The following is a 20,665-nucleotide window of genomic DNA, read 5'->3' as shown; positions in this document are numbered from 1 at the left end:
CTGTGAGAACAGGAATACTTTAATGCAGAAAAAGCAAAAAAATTCCTCCCCAACACTTGAGACAAACCAGTAATACCTGTTGACAGCTGATTTGTTCCTTTGGCACAGGATACCAAATGCAGCTGCTCCCAGCACTGTTTCTCCTTGGCTGCAAACCTATTGTGGAAAGGCTGCAATTTTTATTTTAATAATAAAATTTGGGAGAGAAAGGGAAGTCAGATAAATGTGATGGCAAGTATGTGAACAAGAAATTTGCAACCTTAAGTTTCCAGATGAAGCACAAGGAAGCAGATTCCTACTCTGGAGTAGAGTCAAAAAGCACAAATAAGGTCTGGAGCACAAGGGAACCTTCTGAGGCAAGAGCTGGCCCATGGAATCTGGGCACTGAAAAAGACCCCAAGATTTCCAAACTCACAAGGACTATTACAGCCTATGGGAGTTTTCCATACATGTCAATGGATTAGGCTTTCCCTCTGCTACAATAAACAAATCTCCATGCTTACAAAATGAACTGCTTGGTATAACAGGCACACATTGGGAAACTGCTTTAGTCAGCCATGAGTTTTGTTTGGTTTTGTTTCTTTTTAAAACCCTGCACTCCTTAGAACCCATCCTCTGTTAACCTTTTCAAACAGTGCAGAACTTTCAGTGCCAGTTTGATCAGACATATCTCAGTCGTCACACAAACTCTGTGGGGCTGGGTCCTCCAGGGATGTGGAGAGTAACAACAGCATCTTTACAGATAGCAGGAACAGATTCTCAAAGACACAAACACTGATAAAGTTTTCAAATGTTTTTCTTTCATTGTTTAAATAAGAGAATAACCATATCCTACATTATTTCCATTAAAAAAATAATCTGCATGACATTGGTTAAAGTGGACAGAAATATCCACAGTGATTGCACAAAACATTTGTGAAAATGAACATCATTTCAGCAAGTCAGTTGGTTTAAGTAAACAGCATTTCCTGTTCCAAGGGCTTGTCTATACAGCAAAGTTACATAAAGATAACCTAAAATAGGAGCTTAATGAAATTAATCATAAAACCTTCTGGGTATATAATCCTTTTTCATGGTGAAAGTGGCTTGCAGTCTAGCTTAGCTCTATTGGGAGTAGGCTTAAATTACATCAAAAGAGTGTCTGCAAATACATTTGCATTGTTTAAACAAATTTAGTTAAACCCAATATGAGTTAACCAGTGCAATTTTCAGAGTCAGCTTAAAAGGCAATTTAATACAAAACCAAGAGGAGTTTGGCAGAAAATACATAACCGCGTGGACAGCTTCTTTCTGAGAGATGAATTGCTCTTTGTAAGGACACACAACTCCCACCTGCCACCAAATTCAGTGGGAATTCCAGTGAATGTAGCTCTCCTCAGAGGCAGGCCACAGCATGGAACTAACACTGCTGGAGGAACTGCAAATGCTTCCACTCTCTTGCTGGAAGAGAGACATTGAGCTGGCAAAACGTGCCAAGATTGCCTGATGGGGCATCACACCCTGACTGTATCCAGAAAAGTCACCCTGCAGTCTGAGTGACCCCACTGTGGGGTCAGTGGAGGTGACCCACAGCCTTGCCCACAGACCTTCCTGGCTGTCCTGTCATCACTGTCAAACACACTTCATGCAACTGCATCATGAATGAGCCTCTATGAAATAATTAAAAGCTTCTGGAGATAAAAACTATGCTAAACATCTGACTGATATGATGGCAAACCCATCTCACCCCTGTTCATTATCTAATAGCAGTGTTTTGTTCAGTAGTGGGTTTACAGCCACATCAAAAGTGGCCACAGCTTTATGTGCAATCAAAATTAAATAGCTTATTGGTATTGCAAGAATAAATATTGCTTCAAGCACACTCTGCAGCTCCCAGGATAAACAATGCATTTCACTCATTACCAAGCAGACTATTTGGGAAATAGCAGGATAAGCTAGCTTATTCACAACACCAGAATTCCACTGTTGTTCTAGAAAAAAGAACAAACCCAAGGAATTTGTTGTTGCAAAGGGTGTAGTGGATTAGATTTTTTAAAAATTAAAACCCCAATCCTCATACTAGACTTTTTAGCAAAACAGAAAGGAGTTTGGGTTTTTAGCATCAAGAATAAAATGACAAAATATTATTACATCTACCTCACCTAAGGAGAAAGTTAAGGCTTGTTTTTTCAAGAGTTTCCTTTTCAGACATGGCATGAATTGAGAGTCACAATCTGCTTCAGACACTGCACCTCAGATTTAGTCTCTGTTGCAGAAGCAGCTATGAGGCATTTCTGGCAAGTTAGTGTTTTAAACACTTGAGAACATGAGATGTTCCAGTTTCACAACAGAACTGCTTTCCACAAGAATTTATATTTTTGCAATGGTTAGTAGCGATGTGATTATTAGAGCTTTCCCATAAGGAAATATAGGGACAAATAGGAACATTAAAAAAAAACCTGAGGTTTGGATCATCCACAGCATCTTGACATAATTCAAAAAGGAAGAGGGAGAATTAACTGAGATAAATCACACTACTAAAGATCAAAGGCCTCTTTTAGCCTTGGGTCTGCTTCTCCATTTCTTAGTAAGAGAAACAGATTCAGCTTCTGATTTCTTTGCTGACAATCCCAGTTGGCAGCTCCTAAACAAGAGCAGACCTCTTCCAATCCTGATTTTTTTTCTTCTCCCAGGGAAGAAGCTCATTACCACCTGCCAGCCAATGGCTAATACAGATTTGGTTTTCTCCAACCCATCACCTTGTTCCTTACAGTGGAAATACAGTAACCATTCCTACGCTCAACTACTCCAGTACTGAAAGCAAAATCCAAAACATTTCAAACCTTATTTTATCTGCTATAGCTGTATTTCTTTGAACTCAAAGGTATATTTGGAAGAGGCAGTCCAGGAGAAAAGGGCTTTAAATACCAAAACCTGTATGTCCCGTACCAAGCTGACAGACCTATCAGCACACCGAGAAGCTTTTGGCTGAAGTCATGGAAATACAGGGCAGTACAGAGGAACATGAACACCCAGATCACGGTGAGGAAACACAGGGAAACAAGCAGGACGTTGATCACCACACGCAGCTTGGAGCTGTGGTCTATGGACAGCGCTTCCAGCACGGCCAGCTCCTCCAGGATCATCATGGCACAGTAGGAGAGCAGGAAGCAGTGCCCCGAGATGTCGAAGCCGTTCCAGACGCCGCTGTCCTGGTGGCACTCGCGCTTGGAGGCGTAGAGCCGGGGGGGCTGGCCGGGTTTGCCCTGCAGGGAGCACTCCCCAGTGAGGTTCTCCACGTAGATGAAGAGCTCCGTGCACAGGTACCACACGGCCGTGCCCACCAGCAGCGCGCCCAGGCGCCGCAGCACCAGCAGCGCGCTCTTGGTGCGGCCGTACAGGAACTTGCTCCGGGCCAGCTCGTACGTGGTGAGGGTGATGAAGGGCAGCAGCAGCCACAGCGTCCAAGCCCAGGCCACCTTCACGAAGTATCTGCCAGAGGAAAGGCAAAGGAGACACCAGCACGGGTGAAACGCCACAGCAGCGGGGCAAGTGGTGGAGTAAGTGCTCAAGGTCAGTGTTCAGAACCATCTAAATTAGGGATTTGTGCCCTCCCCTCAAAATACAGCTTAGCTACAATCTTAACCCTCTCCGCAGTACTTCCCTCAAGCCCAAAACCTGAATACTTCCTCAGCCAGGTACTTGTTCCAAGGTGGCGTTGCCTTGGACCTGAGCCCTCATTCATTGCAACAGGCTTGCAGCTCAGCTTTGCAATCACTTTTACCCTACAAACCAGCTCACCTCTGCCCTACTCAAAATGCAGCTGCAAAGAATGTATTTTTAGCTTGCCACCCTGACCACAGTAACCCCTTCTCTGACTCTTCCACCATCTCAATTATCCTTGCTTACAAAGCCTTTCACAACCTCAGCCTCTGAAGACAGCCAGGAGGGCTGGCTCTTTCCCCTCATCAGCCTGAGAAGCTTTTCCTCTCTCATGTCCTTCTAAATAAATGAAGCAGCTCAATGTTGTTCCTTTGCTGTCCTTTCAATTTATGAGAGCCTTCTTTAGCCATACACAAATCCTTCCATCTCTAAATTCACTCTCTGCCCTGAAAACTTTTGCTGTGATGCCCATAAAATCTTGAAACCCAGCTGACAATGTGTTGATATCTTGTTTAACAGAAAACAGCACTGTGTTAACTCATTCTCTTTTCAAATCTTAAACTGGAGCACATGTAAGTGAATGTATGAATGAGTTAAGGAGGCCACAGTCCAGGATTTTGCTTCTTTCATCAGCACCTTCCAATGGAGCTTGCTTCCTATCAGCTGGTGGGAGAGGGGAATTGTGTAGCCCCTTTGTTACGCAGAGCCCAGTTTGAAAACAGAGACAGCTGAACTCTGCTCTGTGGCTGAGCTATGGACAGACACACACAGTCATCATTTAATCCTCACCTGAGCATCAAAGGCAAAGCCAAACCAGTCTGGAGTTCTGCATCTTCCTTATGACCCTAACAAACCTGTCAGGGCCTTGCCCAGCCTTTTGAGGAGTACTTCCTTCAGTCTTTTAATTTTACAGAAGTGATGCCTGCGTGGTAACTACAGCTGCTACCATGAATCAGTAATTGAAAATAAACCCCCCATTTTATTTAAAAGCAAGAAAGGCTACCAAGGTTACTTCTGACAAGTCAGAAGGCAAGTAATTTGGAGGGAAAAAATACTTGCTTCAGGAACTGTCAGTATAGATCACCTTCCTCTATTTAAAAGGGAGAACTGAACTGAAATATGCTTTTACTGTAAGATCAATTTCTCTCTAAGTGCTTCCTGTCAATGCTCTTTCAATCACACTAAAAACTGCTCCTCTCCCATGTGACCAAATGACAAATTTGAATCAGTAAAGTCCAAAGCTCCCCAAGTCACAGAGGAAAACAGCAATTTTAGTTTTACTTTCAGACCTGTAGCAGGACAGCACATGTGCTCCAGCCCAGCTCATTGCTTCCTTCAAAATGCTCAAACTAGTTTGACGGAATGACTAAGCCAGTTAGCTCATCACCCAAGTGCTAGAAAAGGATGGCAGCCACTCTGCTTTTAGGAAAGATGCTAAAAGACCTATTTCCTTCAGCTGGGTTTAGATCAGCTCAGTAACTATCACACAGTCACAGAATATGCTGAGTTGGAAGGGACCCACAAGGGTGATGGAGTCCAACTCCTGGCCCTGCACAGGACGGCCCGAGAGTCACAGCATGTGCCTGAGAGCACTGTCAGAATGCTGTCAAAATGTCAAAATGCTGAGCCCTGTCAGCCTTGGTGCTGTTACCACTGCCCCGGGGAGCCTGTTCCAGTGCTCAGCCACGCTCCCGATGAAGAACCTTTTCCTAATACCCAGCCTAACCCTCCCGGGACACAGCTCCAGGCCCTGCCCTCGGGTCCTGTCAGTGCCTGCCACAACAAGTGAAATCAGTTTACTCAAATACGAGGAATTATCTGCGAAGTTAAGAAGGAAAAAAAAAAAAAAAAAAAAACCCTCCTTTTCCCCCTTCCAATAAAGACCGAGTCATAAACTCCCGACATTCTGAAACCTTTGAGTCAGGAACAGGAAACCTCATCACCTGAAGCAGGGAGCCGCGGCACACGCGGCCAGCACCGACCCCCGGCGCCCTGAGGGCACCCCGCCCGCCCGGCCCCGTCCCTCCCGCTCGCTCGCTCGACCCCCGGGCCCCTCCTCACACGTTGAGCGGGTTGCGCTTGTTCTGCAGCGGCGTGTCGGGCACCAGGTCGCTGTCCTTGAGCGCGGAGCCGAGCAGGGCGATGGCGAGCAGCAGCGCGGGGAGCCGGCGGCGCACCCGCCCGCGGGCCAGCGCGGCGCGCAGCCAGCGCCCGCTCCGCTCCAGCCGCTCCATGGCCGCCGCCTCAGCGCCCGCCCGGCCCGGCCCGGCCCCCAGAGCGCCCCCGCGCGGACACCGCCGGCACCGCCCCGGAGCGCGGCCCCCACCGCGCCCTCTGCTGGCAGCACGCCCGCAGCGCCGCGGGGCCGTGAGCGAGGATCCGTCCGCAGGGACCCATCCAAAGGAATCTGTGCACAGGGATCCATCCAAAGGGATCTGTGCACAGGGATCCATCCAAAGGGATCCGTCCAAAGGGATCTGTGCACAGGGATCCATCCAAAGGGATCCGTCCAAAGGAATCTGTGCACAGAGATCCATCCAAAGGGATCCGTGCACAGGGATCCATCCAAAGGGATCTGTGCACAGGGATCCATCCAAAGGGATCCGTGCACAGGGATCCATCCAAAGGGATCCATCCAAAGGGATCTGTGCACAGGGATCCATCCAAAGGGATCCGTCCAAAGGAATCTGTGCACAGGGATCCATCCAAAGGGATCTGTGCACAGGGATCCATCCAAAGGGATCCGTCCAAAGGGATCTGTGCACAGGGATCCATCCAAAGGGATCCATGCAAAGGGATCTGTGCACAGGGATCCATCCAAAGGGATCCATGCAAAGGGATCTGTGCACAGGGATCCATCCAAAGGGATCTGTGCACAGGGATCCATCCAAAGGGATCCATCCAAAGGGATCTGTGCACAGGGATCCGTCCAAAGGGATCCATGCAAAGGGATCTGTGCACAGGGATCCGTCCAAAGGGATCCATCCAAAGGGATCTGTGCACAGGGATCCGTCCAAAGGGATCTGTGCACAGGGATCCATCCAAAGGAATCTGTGCACAGGGATCCGTCCAAAGGGATCCATCCAAAGGGATCTGTGCACAGGGATGTGTGCACAGGGATCCATCCAAAGGAATCTGTGCACAGGGATCCATCCAAAGGGATCTGTGCACAGGGATCCATCCAAAGGGATCTGTGCACAGGGATCCGTCCAAAGGAATCTGTGCACAGGGATCCGTCCAAAGGGATCTGTGCACAGGGATCCGTCCAAAGGGATCCGTCCAAAGGGATCTGTGCACAGGGATCCATCCAAAGGGATCCATGCAAAGGGATCTGTGCACAGGGATCCATCCAAAGGGATCCATGCAAAGGGATCTGTGCACAGGGATCCATCCAAAGGGATCTGTGCACAGGGATCCATCCAAAGGGATCCATCCAAAGGGATCTGTGCACAGGGATCCGTCCAAAGGGATCCATGCAAAGGGATCTGTGCACAGGGATCCGTCCAAAGGGATCCATCCAAAGGGATCTGTGCACAGGGATCCGTCCAAAGGGATCTGTGCACAGGGATCCATCCAAAGGAATCTGTGCACAGGGATCCGTCCAAAGGGATCCATCCAAAGGGATCTGTGCACAGGGATGTGTGCACAGGGATCCATCCAAAGGAATCTGTGCACAGGGATCCATCCAAAGGGATCTGTGCACAGGGATCCATCCAAAGGGATCTGTGCACAGGGATCCGTCCAAAGGAATCTGTGCACAGGGATCCGTCCAAAGGGATCTGTGCACAGGGATCCGTCCAAAGGGATCCGTCCATAGGGATCTGTGCACAGGGATCCGTCCAAAGGGATCCATGCAAAGGGATCTGTGCACAGGGATCCGTCCAAAGGGATCCGTCCAAAGGGATCTGTGCACAGGGATCCGTCCAAAGGGATCCGTCCAAAGGGATCTGTGCACAGGGATCCGTCCAAAGGGATCTGTGCACAGGGATCAGTCCAAAGGGATCCATCAAAAGGGATCCATCCAAAGGGATCTGTGCACAGGGATCTGTGCACAGGGATCCATCCAAAGGGATTTGTGCACAAGGAGCCATGCACAGGGATCCATCCAAAGGGATCTCTTCAGAGGGATCTGTTCACAGGGATCCACCCCAGGGATCTGTTCACAGGGAGCCATCCACCAGGATCTGCAAGGATCCACCATCCACATGGATACATATGGATCCATCTGCATGGAGCCATCCACAGGGATCCTTAAATCCACCTGGACCCATCCACACAGTTGCAGATGGATCCATCCACACAGAGCCATTTACAAGGATCCATTACAAGGTTTCACATGGAACCACAAGGAGCCACCTACAAGGATCCCTGCCCACAGATCCCTCCCCATGGACTCATTCCCATAGATCCATTCTTACAGATCTATCCACATGGATCCACACACACAAACCCATCCACATGGATCCATCCATGCAGAGCCATCCACGTGGATGCACGCAGACCCTTCCCCACAGACCCATCCACAAAACCATGTCCCCAAGTGCCACATCTGCACATCTTTTAAATCCCTCCAGGGATTGTGACCCCTCCACTTTCTTGGGCACCTTCTGCTAGTGCTTGTAACACTTTTGGTGAAAAAATCTTCCCTAATCTCCAATCTAAACCTCCCCTGGTACAACTTGAGGCTGTTTTCGCTTGCCCTATAAAAGAGCAAGCGCTACTTTTAACTAGGTTACCAGTACGTCTGAAAAGAGGGTCTTACCGTGATACGAGAAAATCTGAGAATTTTCTCAATCAGTAGAATGATTTTAATTTTTCCTAGGGCTTAGGAGGGAGGGAGAAAGTATTTCTGGAGCTGTTAAGGCTCTCATGCCTTTTCACTCTCCATGTCTATGGCTGAAAGTGGTGTCCAAACACTGGCCATCACTGTGGTATTTGAGACCTATTTCATCTATTGAACAGCTGCCGCTGTCATTTCAGCTTAGTTTTTAAAATATAAAAAATCACCAGCAAGAAAAGAAACGGCTCAATGAACAAAGAGCCTTTATTCATCCCAATGGCCTCAGTAAGAAAAATGTGAGAGTGGTGGTGGGGGGGAGAAGCAGATCCTATCTGAGACAGGATGGGAAAGTATTTCTTGCCAGAGTATTTCAAAGCTGTTTCACCGTCATCGTCAGCAAATCTATGACAACATCTGGGCTGAGAGAGCAGAACAGCACATCAAAGCAGCCCCAGCAGATATGGAGGGTTTGGGCTAAGGAGGTTATCCAGGGTAAATGGCATTTGGCAATTTATTAGCTGTTGTTTTTAATAAGACTGCCACGGCCATGTCTAGCACTCCCAGCCCCAGCATTGCACCCCGAATTAGAAACGACAGGCAGCTGCGCTCACTCAGACGAGTGAGGACAAGTGGGGCCGGGAGCAGGTTTCACAGAGTCCCTCATTGTCTGCCTAAATCCCCTCTGCCTTTGAAACCTCGCCTCCTCTGCTTCCCAGGTTTGGGGCTGTGATCTGCAGACTGTTTGCAGTGCGGCGCTGGAGGTGGGAGCTGCTCGGCTGGCTGCTAATGAAGCGTGCTGCCGTGTCTGCCACACGCGGGGGGATTTCGTAAGCCTGGCACCTGTTCCAGATGAATGCAGTTGATGGCATGGGCTGGAAATGTTGTCTATCCTCAGCCCAGCTTGAAATGTCTGAGGATTATCTCTGTAAATCACGGATTCTCGCAAGTGCAGTGAGCAAAGCTCACTGGGTCCAGGTGTTCTGCAGATTTAGAGAAAATCTCTACTTTCAGGCCCTGTATTTGCTGCCATGAGCACCAAGCCAAGGCCAGTGGACCTTCTGAGGAGCCGACTGCCATACCTCTGTAAAGAATCAGAGAAGCGGAATTTAGGTCTTTCAAAAGAGCAGATAAAGCTTTCATTCATAAACAAGGACTAAGGTTTGTTTTAAGGGAATTGCAGAAGGCTCCTAAAAAGCTCTCATGGATACTTGGTCAAGGTGTGACAGGTATAAACCATAATAACTAAACTGAGTTAATTTGTCAGGTACAGCAGATCTGGCTTTTTTAACTTCTTCCTTAACCTCATCAAATCCCTGCCTGGTTGAAACTGAAAATTTCAGACTATTTGATTTTAAAAGCTGCTTTGGGAGTAATTTCTTTTTCTGGTTTATTTTGAACCAAGACCTCCAACAAATTGCTTCTCTTTGAGAAATCCCATTTGGCCTCTAAAATCCGCAGGGACAGATTCATCAGGAGCTGTAGAACAACTTCCAGAGCTGAAGAGTGGTTGCTAAGCCTTGTCCCTTCATGGCCGGTCACCCAAAACTTAGGACACTTATTTGGACAAGTAATGGGGAGATCCCAGCTCCCTGAGCAGAGATTTGAAATAGGATCCAACAGAGCTGGAAAAAGCATCCTCACTCCTGGTCTGCAGCAGGTTGGGGGAAAATCTTTCCTGTTCATAGAGTTCACGTGGTATCAACTATTAATTAGAGAAAGAACAACGACACTAGGAGTTGTTAATTATTTTAAATAACTAAGTTGCTTAGAAATTTTATTTGTCTTGTTTTGGTGATTCTGCTAATTATCTGCTAATCATTTTGAGTGCAAAGAAGTCTGTCTCCTTGATGTGAGGCTGTGGTATGGATACCTTCTGCAGAACTGAGGCTCCTCATATTGAAGCAGACACCCCAGTTTAAACATAATCAGTGGAAAGACAACCTTAGCAGCCCTTTCCAGGAGCCCAGGGCAACTGTTCACCTAATTTGCACGGTTAAATTTATCTATGGCAAAATTCAGACCTTGCAAGACAGTGGCATTTTGCTCAGGTGCTGTGTTTGTGATCTGCTGTCCCCTCAGTGCTGAGAAAATGATGCTGCAGTGGGGTCACAGCCTCACTCCTCAATGTCACGAGACCCCTGCTCACAAGTTCTTCCTGCTGATCACTTAAAAATATTACAGGCCAGAAAGTGCATTGTTACTGAAAAGCTGATTATGCCTTAAAGCCATGACAGGATGTGTTTAATTCTTCAGTTCTGCAGGATGTTCAGCCGTCTTGAGTGTCCTGACACTTAAAAATAAATTGGCAAAGGTTGGGAGGTTTGCTGTCGAACAGGACCAAGACATTTGAACTGAAATCTCAGCTCAACCAGTCAAACTAAACCTCTTGACTGTGCTAAATAGGAATAATTTTATTTTATGAGATTTCTGGGTTCACTGCTCTGTGTTGTGGCCAGGGAGGGATGCTGTGAGGAGAAGGAGAGACAATTACACAGTTTTTTTTTTCTTTTTAACAAACTCAAGCAATGGTTCTTCTCTGACCCACGTTTGGGGTAAGGTGGGCTCTCACAGCCCAGTCAGCCCCAGAGGGAAGTTGTGCTCCAGGGGCACCAGGAGCGATGGTGGGTGCCCATCCAAGCATCCAGCCTGCTGGGGCTGGCAGGGCCATCAGCCTGTGTCCCCACACTCGGTGGGGATGAGTTACCCCAGTGGTAACAACCCCTTTGGATCTGGGAGATCTTCTGTCCTCCCAGCTCATCCTCCTCTCTCCCAGCAATTCCCACAGCCTGCCAGCACCTGCCTACCCATCCCTGCCTGCCCGGGGCCCTTGCAGCCCCCAGCCCTTCCCTGGGGGAGCCAGGTGCTCATTCCTGCTGAGCTCCCCTGCTCTCTGTTTTCCTTGGTGAGCACTGCTCACATCTCCATGATTGATTGTGTTTGAGTTTGATCCTGGAGTATCCGGGGATGTTTGCATGAGAGGTGCTACATAAGCATAATTTGGGCCGTATTTTCTTTGCCTAATGGGAGCTTAAGCTTGAAGTTAAGATAGTTTTGGCCCTTTGCTGAGACACTGTCCATCAGCCTCAGTGCTTTGAGCTCCGCAGCCTTCTCTATTCACTGCTGGCTTAGGAAAAGAGATTTAAAAATAATATTGTGCTTTGTTCCCTTGTGCCAGTGATGCCTTTGAAATGCAGCCCAGGGTGGAGGCGTAGCAGCCTTTCTCTCATGCTGGCCTGGATCTTTGCTGCCCATCTCTGGTGCTCTTCCTACCAGCCCCAGCCTTGCCATCGCTCCAGGCAGAGCCAAGGCTGGCCTGAGAGGGGATGTGCTGTTTGCAGTGGAGATGCTGAGCTGGGAAACAGAAGGGAGATGTTGGTAACTCACCTGTGTGGCTGCCCAAATAAATGGGAAAGGTCTTTCCCTGTCCTGAAACCCCAGGAATTTTAAAAAAGGTGTGGAAATTACCGCAGGGAATTTAGACAGGTTGAACCCGGCTGGTTCAACCTCTGCAGGTCACACATTTTCCCCCAACTCTCCTCAAGTGAATAGGAAGGGTATGATCTGAGCTGCAGGGAATTTGCAGCATGTTTGGTGGTTACATCCAAAGATCAAAATATTTTGGTGTATGGGGCAAAGCATAAGAAAGAACCAATTCAGTTTCAGTGGTACAAACTTTATTAATGCTAGAAATTAATACCTCTTGCTACAAAATATTTACATTTCTTGTTTGGCACAGCTAGATCACAGCAGAGCAGAAAAATGACAGGGTTTGATTTACAGGAGAGAATGGTCTTGTGACAAGCATGAGGAGCTGAGTTTAAGTTGTGGCTCTGACAAACTCCCTCCCCAGCCACAGACCCTTCGGCTCTGTATCACCACAGCCTGTGCAGAGTACAGGAGAAATTCTGTTCTTGTCCCTCCTAAATGTCTTTCAGAGAAATGGTTGAGGTTGCAGAGAGCTGCAATAATGGTCTGAAGAGCTTAAAAATAAGCAGAGTTCACAAAGATGTGAAATAGCTACTCTGCATAGAATAGAGATTAAGGAGCCCATTAGCAGATGAAGTGGGGATGAGATTACATGTGGAAAATTATATAATTCATGTGATTAAGGGTACATGTACTTGGGCATAAAATGAGCTTAATTACTCATGTTTATCTCTAATTGTCTGATTTCCTTGAACAGCTGTGGTGGCTGCACTTGCAGCTCCTTGATGAAATACTCCTTTTTTTCCACAACACATAATTCCCACCTTCCATGTTTGCCAAAGAACTTTCTCATCCCCACACCTGTGCATTTGAATTAATTTGACTCTCGATGTGTTTTCTTTCAGGGGTAGCTGCTGAGAAGTTTTTCCCTGTAGGCTGAGTGGGCAGTGCTCTCCCAGCAGCAGTTATGGGGAATTAACTCCTGCCCAGACCAATTAACCTTCCTGTTAGCCATGCACTAAAAGTGTTATTTATTGTTCCCATTTATTCCCTTTCTATAAGGATTATCAACCATGGATTAAAGATCACACAAAACTCAATGACAACTTCCATGAAACCATTTGCTGGGTGGCCCTTGAGCTACTATACCAAAACACTGCTTTTTTTTATTTTATTTTTAGATTAAGAGACTACCGTTTATTGCAACTGATCAAACATGGGAAGGAAACGGTCTGTGCTTATTAATTCAAATTCAGAAATATGGACTTTTCAAAGTTCACTGGTGCATTTTTAGCTCATATATTTGCAGGAAAGAATCAGAGAGTAAAATTTGGAAGTGACTTTGTGTTGATTAGCTGCAGGACCACAGTTCACAGTCCTGGTTTCTTGACTGGATACCAGGTACAGCCAGCCACAAAACATGAGCTATTTCAGTCCAATATATAATTATAAATATTTAAGTATAAATCTAAAATATATACATACATAATATTTAATCTGTGCTTTACTGGCTTGGATAATGATAAAAGTGTTGGCTGGAAATGTGATTTGGAGTTTTCCTGACCACAACGACCATTGAAATGCTCTGCAGACAAAAAAATAATAATTGCAAAGACGTTCAAAGGGTGTGCTGAAGAGCCAGTGCACTCTGTTCTATCACAGGCTTAATTTGGATGCCCAATATTATAAATTATTATTTTTTAAAGTTATTTGTTCGGTTTTTTACCTATGCATTCCCTGTGTTCAGTGAGCTCAACATCTGTGCTAACCTTACCATGCTTTCACCACAGGCCTGCCCCATATTTCAACCTTTGGCAGAAGGAACCAGGATGCCCCAGGCCATGGGATTTATTGTTGTGGTCATCAGCCATGGGTGGCACCCGAAAGACAAGAGGGGCAGGAAGGCACCGAGGGGAGAGGATGTGTCAGTGTGAGGTGCTGAGCAATGCCCAGCTCAGCCATCCCCAGGGTGAGGGCAGGGAAGGAATGAATTTGCCTCAGGAAGAAGCTCAGAGCTGCTCTGGTGCCTGGGCTCCAGTTTTTCACACTTTTCCCCATCCAGGACTCATCCCTTTATCATCTGCAGGAGTTTTGGAACCTCATGAACAGAAGAGTTGCCAGTAGGCTTAAAAGCTCCCAAACATCAGATTGAGCCTGAAGTGTCTGTTCTTGAGCTTCTGAACCTTCTCCAAGGCATCTCCTGGTGTTTCACTGTCAGGCTCGAGGGGCTGGCAGGACCATTACTGCTTCATTACAGTCTGGCCCAGACTTTCAGTGTGAGGTGCCCCAGCCTGGCTGCTCTTGGCTTTCACCAAGGAAGCACAGCCCAGTCTGCCAGGCACACAGCATCTCCCAAAATACAGCAACTCAGCCTGCACCTTACCAAGTGGAAGGAAGGTGTGGAGGGTGGTGAGCAGTGCACAGAGACCAGCCCCTGTCACCAACATCCCAAGGAGGAAGAGGTAGGTGATGAGTGTTGTGCTCCTCCTGCCTAGGCTCTAGCTGTTCTGAGAATAAACAACTTTTTTTTTTTCCCCTCCTCTAGCTTTAATTCTGGTGAAAAATAAAATTAAAGCCATATCCCAGTGCTTTAACTAAATCCGAGCATTTACCAACTTCACTTAAAGAAACAGGATTCTTTTCACAAGTGTTTATTTGTACAGTTCAAACAAGATATTTTTTTAAATATAAGCCCACCACAGATGTGCGACTCAGCCCAATCTCTGTTGACACCACTCGAAGGTTAGGAACAAAAATACACGTGTAACATGTTCTGCCTCTTTGCTGGAACAAGGCCTTTCTTTGGGCTGATTATTTAATGTAGGCCCCAAACAAGAGGCAAAGCAGATCTTGCTCTGGGTGGGAAGATGAGCAGGACCCTGTGAGATGATGGAAAATGCCAGGACTGCACCTGGTGCCTGAGGAGGAGGATGGGGGGATGCATTTCCCTCCTTTTAGCGGAGAGTTTCTGCATGCTGGGGAGAGCTCGATCCACCCAGGACGTCAGCATTGCTGGGGCTTTGAACTGCACTTCAAAGCTGGGGCTGGAATGAGGTTTCTGCAAACCCAGAGGAACAGGTAAATATTTGTCAGAGTCAATTAACCCCCCTCATCACCTCAAGGGCATCGGTGCGAGACGGCTGGAGGGGTTTCAGCAGGCACAGAGGGGAGCCTTGTTGATTTACTGAACCACTTCAGGAGGTGGGCAGACACAAAACACTGCGGCCAGGAGACCTGGAGGTCTCTCCTCAGCACGGTCCATGAACTCCTGCACACACCTCATCCTTTCCATCACTGGAGCAGGCAAAGGAAAATCCTTTTCTTGTCTGGGGAGAAGACCAGTCCTGCTCCCAGCACTGCTGCTGTAGCTTTATAACAACTTCATTGAAGCCAGTTACTCCAGATGGGCATCAGCTGCTCCTTGTATGTCCCACCTGCTGCTGCAGGTTCAACCATGAGCACTGTGAGTCACCTATTCCAGGAGACACAGCATCACGTAACACTCCCATGAATTTATCAAGGTCTGGCTTCTGACGTCCCACCAACCCATTGCAGAGGGACTCAGGGTGTTTGTTTTGGAAAGAGGGCTTTGCTGGACCACTCTGCCCAAGATGTCTGTACTGCAGCAGCTGGTGGAGGGGGAAACTCAGACACCCAGAGCCACCAAACCACCCACCAACGCCCCCAGGCTTTCTCTTGCTTATCAGCACAGCATGAAAATGCAGCTTCAATAAGAAAAAGGGAAGGGAAACAGTAGAAACAGCTGAGCACCAGGTGAGACGAATGCAGATGGATGGGGCTGGGCTAATTGCTCACCCCCCTGCCCAAACCTGACCCTGTACCTTCACTGCTCCGACATGGCCCCTGGGGAAATGCCACCCTCCCTCCCTTTCTCTCGGCCAGAAACCCTCAGCTGGATGTTAAAAACACAAAAGGAAGTGCAGGAGCTGTAACGGGGTCCAGCTGGGTATATGCAAACCCCTGAGGGTGTCTTTGAGGGACACGGGCCGGGAAATGCTGGGGGAGGCTCTGGGGGTGCCCCCTCCCCATGCCCGGGGCACTGTACTCTCACCTCCCCTGGTTTCAGGGCAGGGGAAGCACAGGAAGGGCATCAAGACAGCATGAACCTTATCAGCCCTGGTCCTCACGGGCCACCACAAGCCCAGGTGCCTGTGGGATGCGTGCTCCTGGCACTGGGGTGTGCCCAGCTCTGCTGCTCTTTCCTCCCCGTTGCTTGTGGCTCACAGGTAAGGTCAGGCCAACACAGGTGTGTCAGCACAAGCCACTGTCAGGCCTCTGTGTCACGGTGTGGACACAGCCTGAGGGATGGACAGAGATGCCAGTGAGTTGCAGGAATCCCCCACTCTGCTCCTTCTGTCCTTCTAAAGCTGGATGCAGGGACAGTGGAGCTGCCAGCACTCACACCAGCCTCAGAGCACTTATCTTCAGATGAGGTGTCCCACTTCCAGGGCTTTCTGGGACTCACATGTCAGCATGTCCTCTGGTCAGGGAGGAAAGACCCTGAGAAGTGTGTCTCCCTTCTCAGAGAGATGTAGAGATAATCACTTCCATTTTGCAGAGCATCCCAAGAGTCTCAATTTCTGCTTTCCCAGATTTTTTCCAGCTTTGAGCAAAGTGGTTCTTGCAAACTTCTCAGCTTCCATGGTTGAACCTGAGAAATTTTATGTCTAGGCAGAGAGAAATCTGGTGGCTTGGATCCAGCCATCTGGACATGGGAAAGCTTGGAAGTTCCACAAGAAAAAGGAGATTTCTGGGCAAAGATTCACAACACATCTTTATGGGAGAGTGGAGGAGAAATATGCCCATCAAACTTGTCCATCAAACTTCTCACTTTCTGTAGGCAGAAGTCAGGAAGCCCCAAGATGTGCAGGTACAGCAGGCGACTTTAAAAGTGAGGAAAAATATCATAGGCTCCTTTCAGCTTCCATGGCAGGAGCTGGCAGATGTTGCAGAAATCCTGCTTAGTCCTGCCCTGCTCACCTGGAAGGGCAGGACTGGCTCTGGTGCAGGACAGGTCACAGGGACCCCTCAGAGCCCTCTGGTAGGTGTGAGAAATCAAGACAGGAGAGTATGGGCAGAGAAATATGTAGGGAAAGTGGTTTGCTCAGTGTCACTCGGGAGATGGAAAACTTCCAGATTTCATCCCCGTGTCACCTGTCAGGTGCTCGCTCTGCTTCAGCACTGCTGGGGAGAGCTGAACTGCTGCTGTTTCCCAGCCTCGTGCCCCGTCTGGGGGCACGTCCTTCCTGCCCAAGGCCCTGAATCACCTCTGAGAGTTCCTGTGCTCCGTCTTTCCTTCTGCACCACCTTCCTGCGCTCACCAGAGCCTGCTTTTAAATCCCCCCAGGCTTTGAATGATCATCACCCACCTAAGCTGCATCTCCACCTTCCCGCCCCAGGCAGACCCCGGGGAGAACTTACACCCATCCCGACATCCCACGGCAAGACAAAACACTGCAAACATCGCCCTCTTCCTTCAGAGGCAGGGAGGAAAAGCAGTATCTCTTTTAGCCCCAGTCATTTAATCTGAGCCAAACAAACAAACACTGGCAGCGTTTTTCTACAGCGAAAACCTTTTCCAGCTGGAGACAAGGACCCTTGCAGTGGTGGGATGGTCAGAGGGTGTTTTCTGGGGCCCCAGTGGAGTTATGGGCATGTGAGTAGTGGGGCCACCCCTAGAAGAGGAGCAATGGGAACAAGACCTCCCTGTGCAACCACGAAAAACCTGCCTGTGAACCAGTGCCAGGTGCTCAGTTTCTATCTTAATTTTGGTCTTGGAAAAAGAGGGAATGGAGTGAATACACAGGGGCTGCAGTCAAGCTGTGGCACACCCCCGTCCAAGCAAGAAAATTACACGGTAAGGCTGCCAGGGTGTCCTGACTTCACTTCCCTGGGTCTGGGCTTTCGGGGCTGGGATCCACTAGCCCCCGTCCAGCAGCTGATCCAGCCCTTTGCTGGACCACTCCCAACCACTACACAGTGGTTGTGTCAGATCATGAGGAAAGACATGATCTCAGCTCACCCCAGATGATGAATTTTGTGCAGGCTGGTGAGATGGGAAATTCTCACCAGGACTCCTGGGTGTGAGCTATGGGTTTCCCACCACTGAGCCTGGAAAACAATCATGCAGAAATCTGGCAGGAGCAGAGTAAAAACCCCACCAGCACCGTGTTTACAGGGCTGTTGGTTCTGGCAGGTGTCTGTGGGCACAGCTGTGGGTGTGCAGTGGGGATGGGGATGGGCACAGCACTGCTGTGGGGCAGGGGGCTTCAGGCCCCAGTGTGGTTGCAGCTGGTGAGGAGCTCACAGCTGATGTTCAGCTCCAAGGTTTGGGTCTGTCTTGGTCTCAGCTGACTCGGGGTGTCATGGGTCCCTCTTCCCACTGAGCTGAGAGTTTCTTCTCACCTTGGCAGTGTGCAGTGAGACCATCACACACCCACAGCACCAGGCTAAACAACCATTTGTTAACAAGCAGCAAACTAATATTATCCAAATTGTGCTGAGAGGAGCTTCCATGTTATTTAAGTGAATTTCTAAACTTAGCCCAGTTACTGTAAAAAAAATACCTTTGCGAGCAACTGTCCACAGAGCTTGACTTCAGAGATGTTTATTTCTAGAGCTAGTGGAAAAATTTCTCACCCTTCAAAGGTTCTAAATATATCTTGGTGCTGGCTGGAGCCATTGGCCACCAGAGTTCCCTCGCAGGCAGTCACAGGCTGATGGTGGGGCCACGGCTCTGACAGTGCCACAGGTGTTGTGGGGAGAGGTGGGGGGCTCACACCCACCTCTTCACCAAGGAGCTCATGGAGGATCATGTCAGCCTTGTTAACCTTAGTTAACACCCCAAAACAAGTGGTTTTTACTTCAGGACTCAAAAGCATTAGTCCTGGCCAGCTGCATCACTAAAAGGAGCTAATTGCAGTGCCCAGGTCGCTTTTGGAGAGGGGTCAGGAGCCAGATTGAGGGCAAGGCTGCTCTGTGCTAGCCTGCTGAGCCCAGCCTGGGTGGTCAGACCCACACGTGCAGGCTCCTGCCCACACTCTCAACTGCTGGCTCCCTACACCATCACTACATATAAAATGGGAAAGGTTTTTTCACCTTAGCAAATACACAAGCAGGAACTGTGGGTTATAAGAGGACATTGCACCTGAAACAGAGGGATGTGCTGGGCATTGTATGAAAGGCTCCAGGAGAATTCCTGTACCTGCTGATGGTCACCTCTCCAGTGTGAGGTCTGACAGTAGCTCTTCCTCCAAGGTTCAGCTTAGCTCAGGAAGGGATTCAGCATTTACAAGGAACTGCTCCTAAATAGGAAGAAGGATGACTTTGGAGTCTTCAGACTTCAGGACTGATCTCAGCTGTGTTACACCTCAGCGGGTGTTTCACTCCTGAAAGATCACAAAAGAATGTACAGGAGCTCTGCCTGAGTTTTCCCAAGTCACAAGATGTGGAGATCAAATCTTCCAACCTCCAAGTTAGAAGGAAGATCTCCCTTCATGATGTGTTAGGAGGAACCAAGCTCTGGATATGTTGGACCTCTACAGGGCTCCAGAAATAAAAACATCCACCAAAAGCCCCACTTTTCTTCCCTGCCAGGGTGGGCACCAAGGTAGCTGAAGCTCTTGTTGATGTTTTGGGGTCAGACTGGGGGAAAGAAACATCTTTCTGCAAAGATGGAAAATGAGCCTTTCTGTCAGTTGATAGGAGGTGAATATTTTACTCGAGCAACAGAGTTTGTGCATTGCCTGGGGAAAGTTTTGTTCAGACAGAACCCTGGTTTGATTGTATTTTACCCCAGTAAAGAGAAGGCTCCTGCTATGGAAATCCACATCAACCTGCTCCAGGCATCAGGACGCTCAGGGAGCACAGCAGATCCTGACGTCAGCAAAGGGCAAAGCCCTGCTCAGTCCTGTATGGGCTCGTGTCACCGTCTGCCACCTTGGAATGTGGGTGATGGGTGATGCCCAAAGCCAACAGATGGGAGAAATAAACATGACAGAGAAATCCTGCAAGTCCCATTATGTCTTATTCTGGAGCAAGCTGCTGTCTGTTGGTCACAAAAGCATCAGAGGCTGTCTCTGCCAAGAGAGCGCTTGAACGCAGTGATTTATCTTTTTTGTTCCCCCTGATGCTCATTAAAATGGGAATTTGCCGGCTGTGGCTGTATCCAGCTGAATGCATGTGCTTCTTGGCTCCCAGCGAGGTCCTCGCTGCAGATACCGTGTGCTTTGGCAGCCGGGCCAGTCTGGGCTGCAGGATATTACGCCTGGCAGGGACACAAACCCCTTCCAGTTCCTGGAATTTGGATTGTCTCGCGGAGTGCTGATTAAGCAGTGCTCTCAATCTGCACCCAAGACAAAACCCTCGCCTTGCCTCTGCACAGAGGCTCAGCTGCTGCGTGGCAGAGGGAGCTGAGGTGGGTTCAATCTCCCCGAGCCCCCAGAGAGACAAAAACTCAAAAGAAATTCCCAAATTAAAAGCTTTGCAGTTCACAGTGTTGGATGAGCATTACTGCTCAAGGCTCTGTCTTCTGAGAAATAATAGATCATTAAAAACCACCCTCTCCACAGCCCCAGTGTCCTTACCTCAGTGTGCACTTGGCAGCAGCTGCACCTCCCAGTCTGCCCAGTTAAGATCACTGCTGCATGTCCCCATCTGCCTTTTTAATCTGCTGGGAATGAAACTGCCTTTACCAGCCTCACTAATGAGAGATTTGATACCTGGGTTTGAGCGGAGGGAGGCAGCACCAGTGCCTGCCCCCCTGGTGCAGCGCAATGTGCTGTCCTGCCGCTGGTC

At 48.6% G+C, this 20,665-nt stretch overlaps 1 protein-coding gene across 1 annotated transcript; it reads right to left on the bottom strand.

Moving 5' to 3' along the window:
• Window positions 1–778: 778 nt before the first annotated feature.
• FITM2 (fat storage inducing transmembrane protein 2) lies at window positions 779–5,876 on the bottom strand. The gene is made up of 2 exons (XM_053958850.1): window positions 5,704–5,876; window positions 779–3,471 (listed from the first exon to the last, which is right to left on the bottom strand). The coding sequence occupies exons 1-2, from the start codon at window positions 5,874–5,876 to the stop codon at window positions 2,829–2,831; spliced, it is 816 nt and encodes a 271-aa protein (XP_053814825.1). The 3' UTR covers window positions 779–2,828.
• Between the last annotated feature and the right edge of the window lie 14,789 nt (window positions 5,877–20,665).

The sequence above is a fragment of the Vidua chalybeata genome, chromosome 17 (assembly GCF_026979565.1).
Source record: "Vidua chalybeata isolate OUT-0048 chromosome 17, bVidCha1 merged haplotype, whole genome shotgun sequence".
Taxonomy (NCBI): domain Eukaryota; kingdom Metazoa; phylum Chordata; class Aves; order Passeriformes; family Viduidae; genus Vidua; species Vidua chalybeata.
Note: the sequence above shows the minus strand (reverse complement) of the source record. Positions and strands in the feature narration are given on the sequence as shown.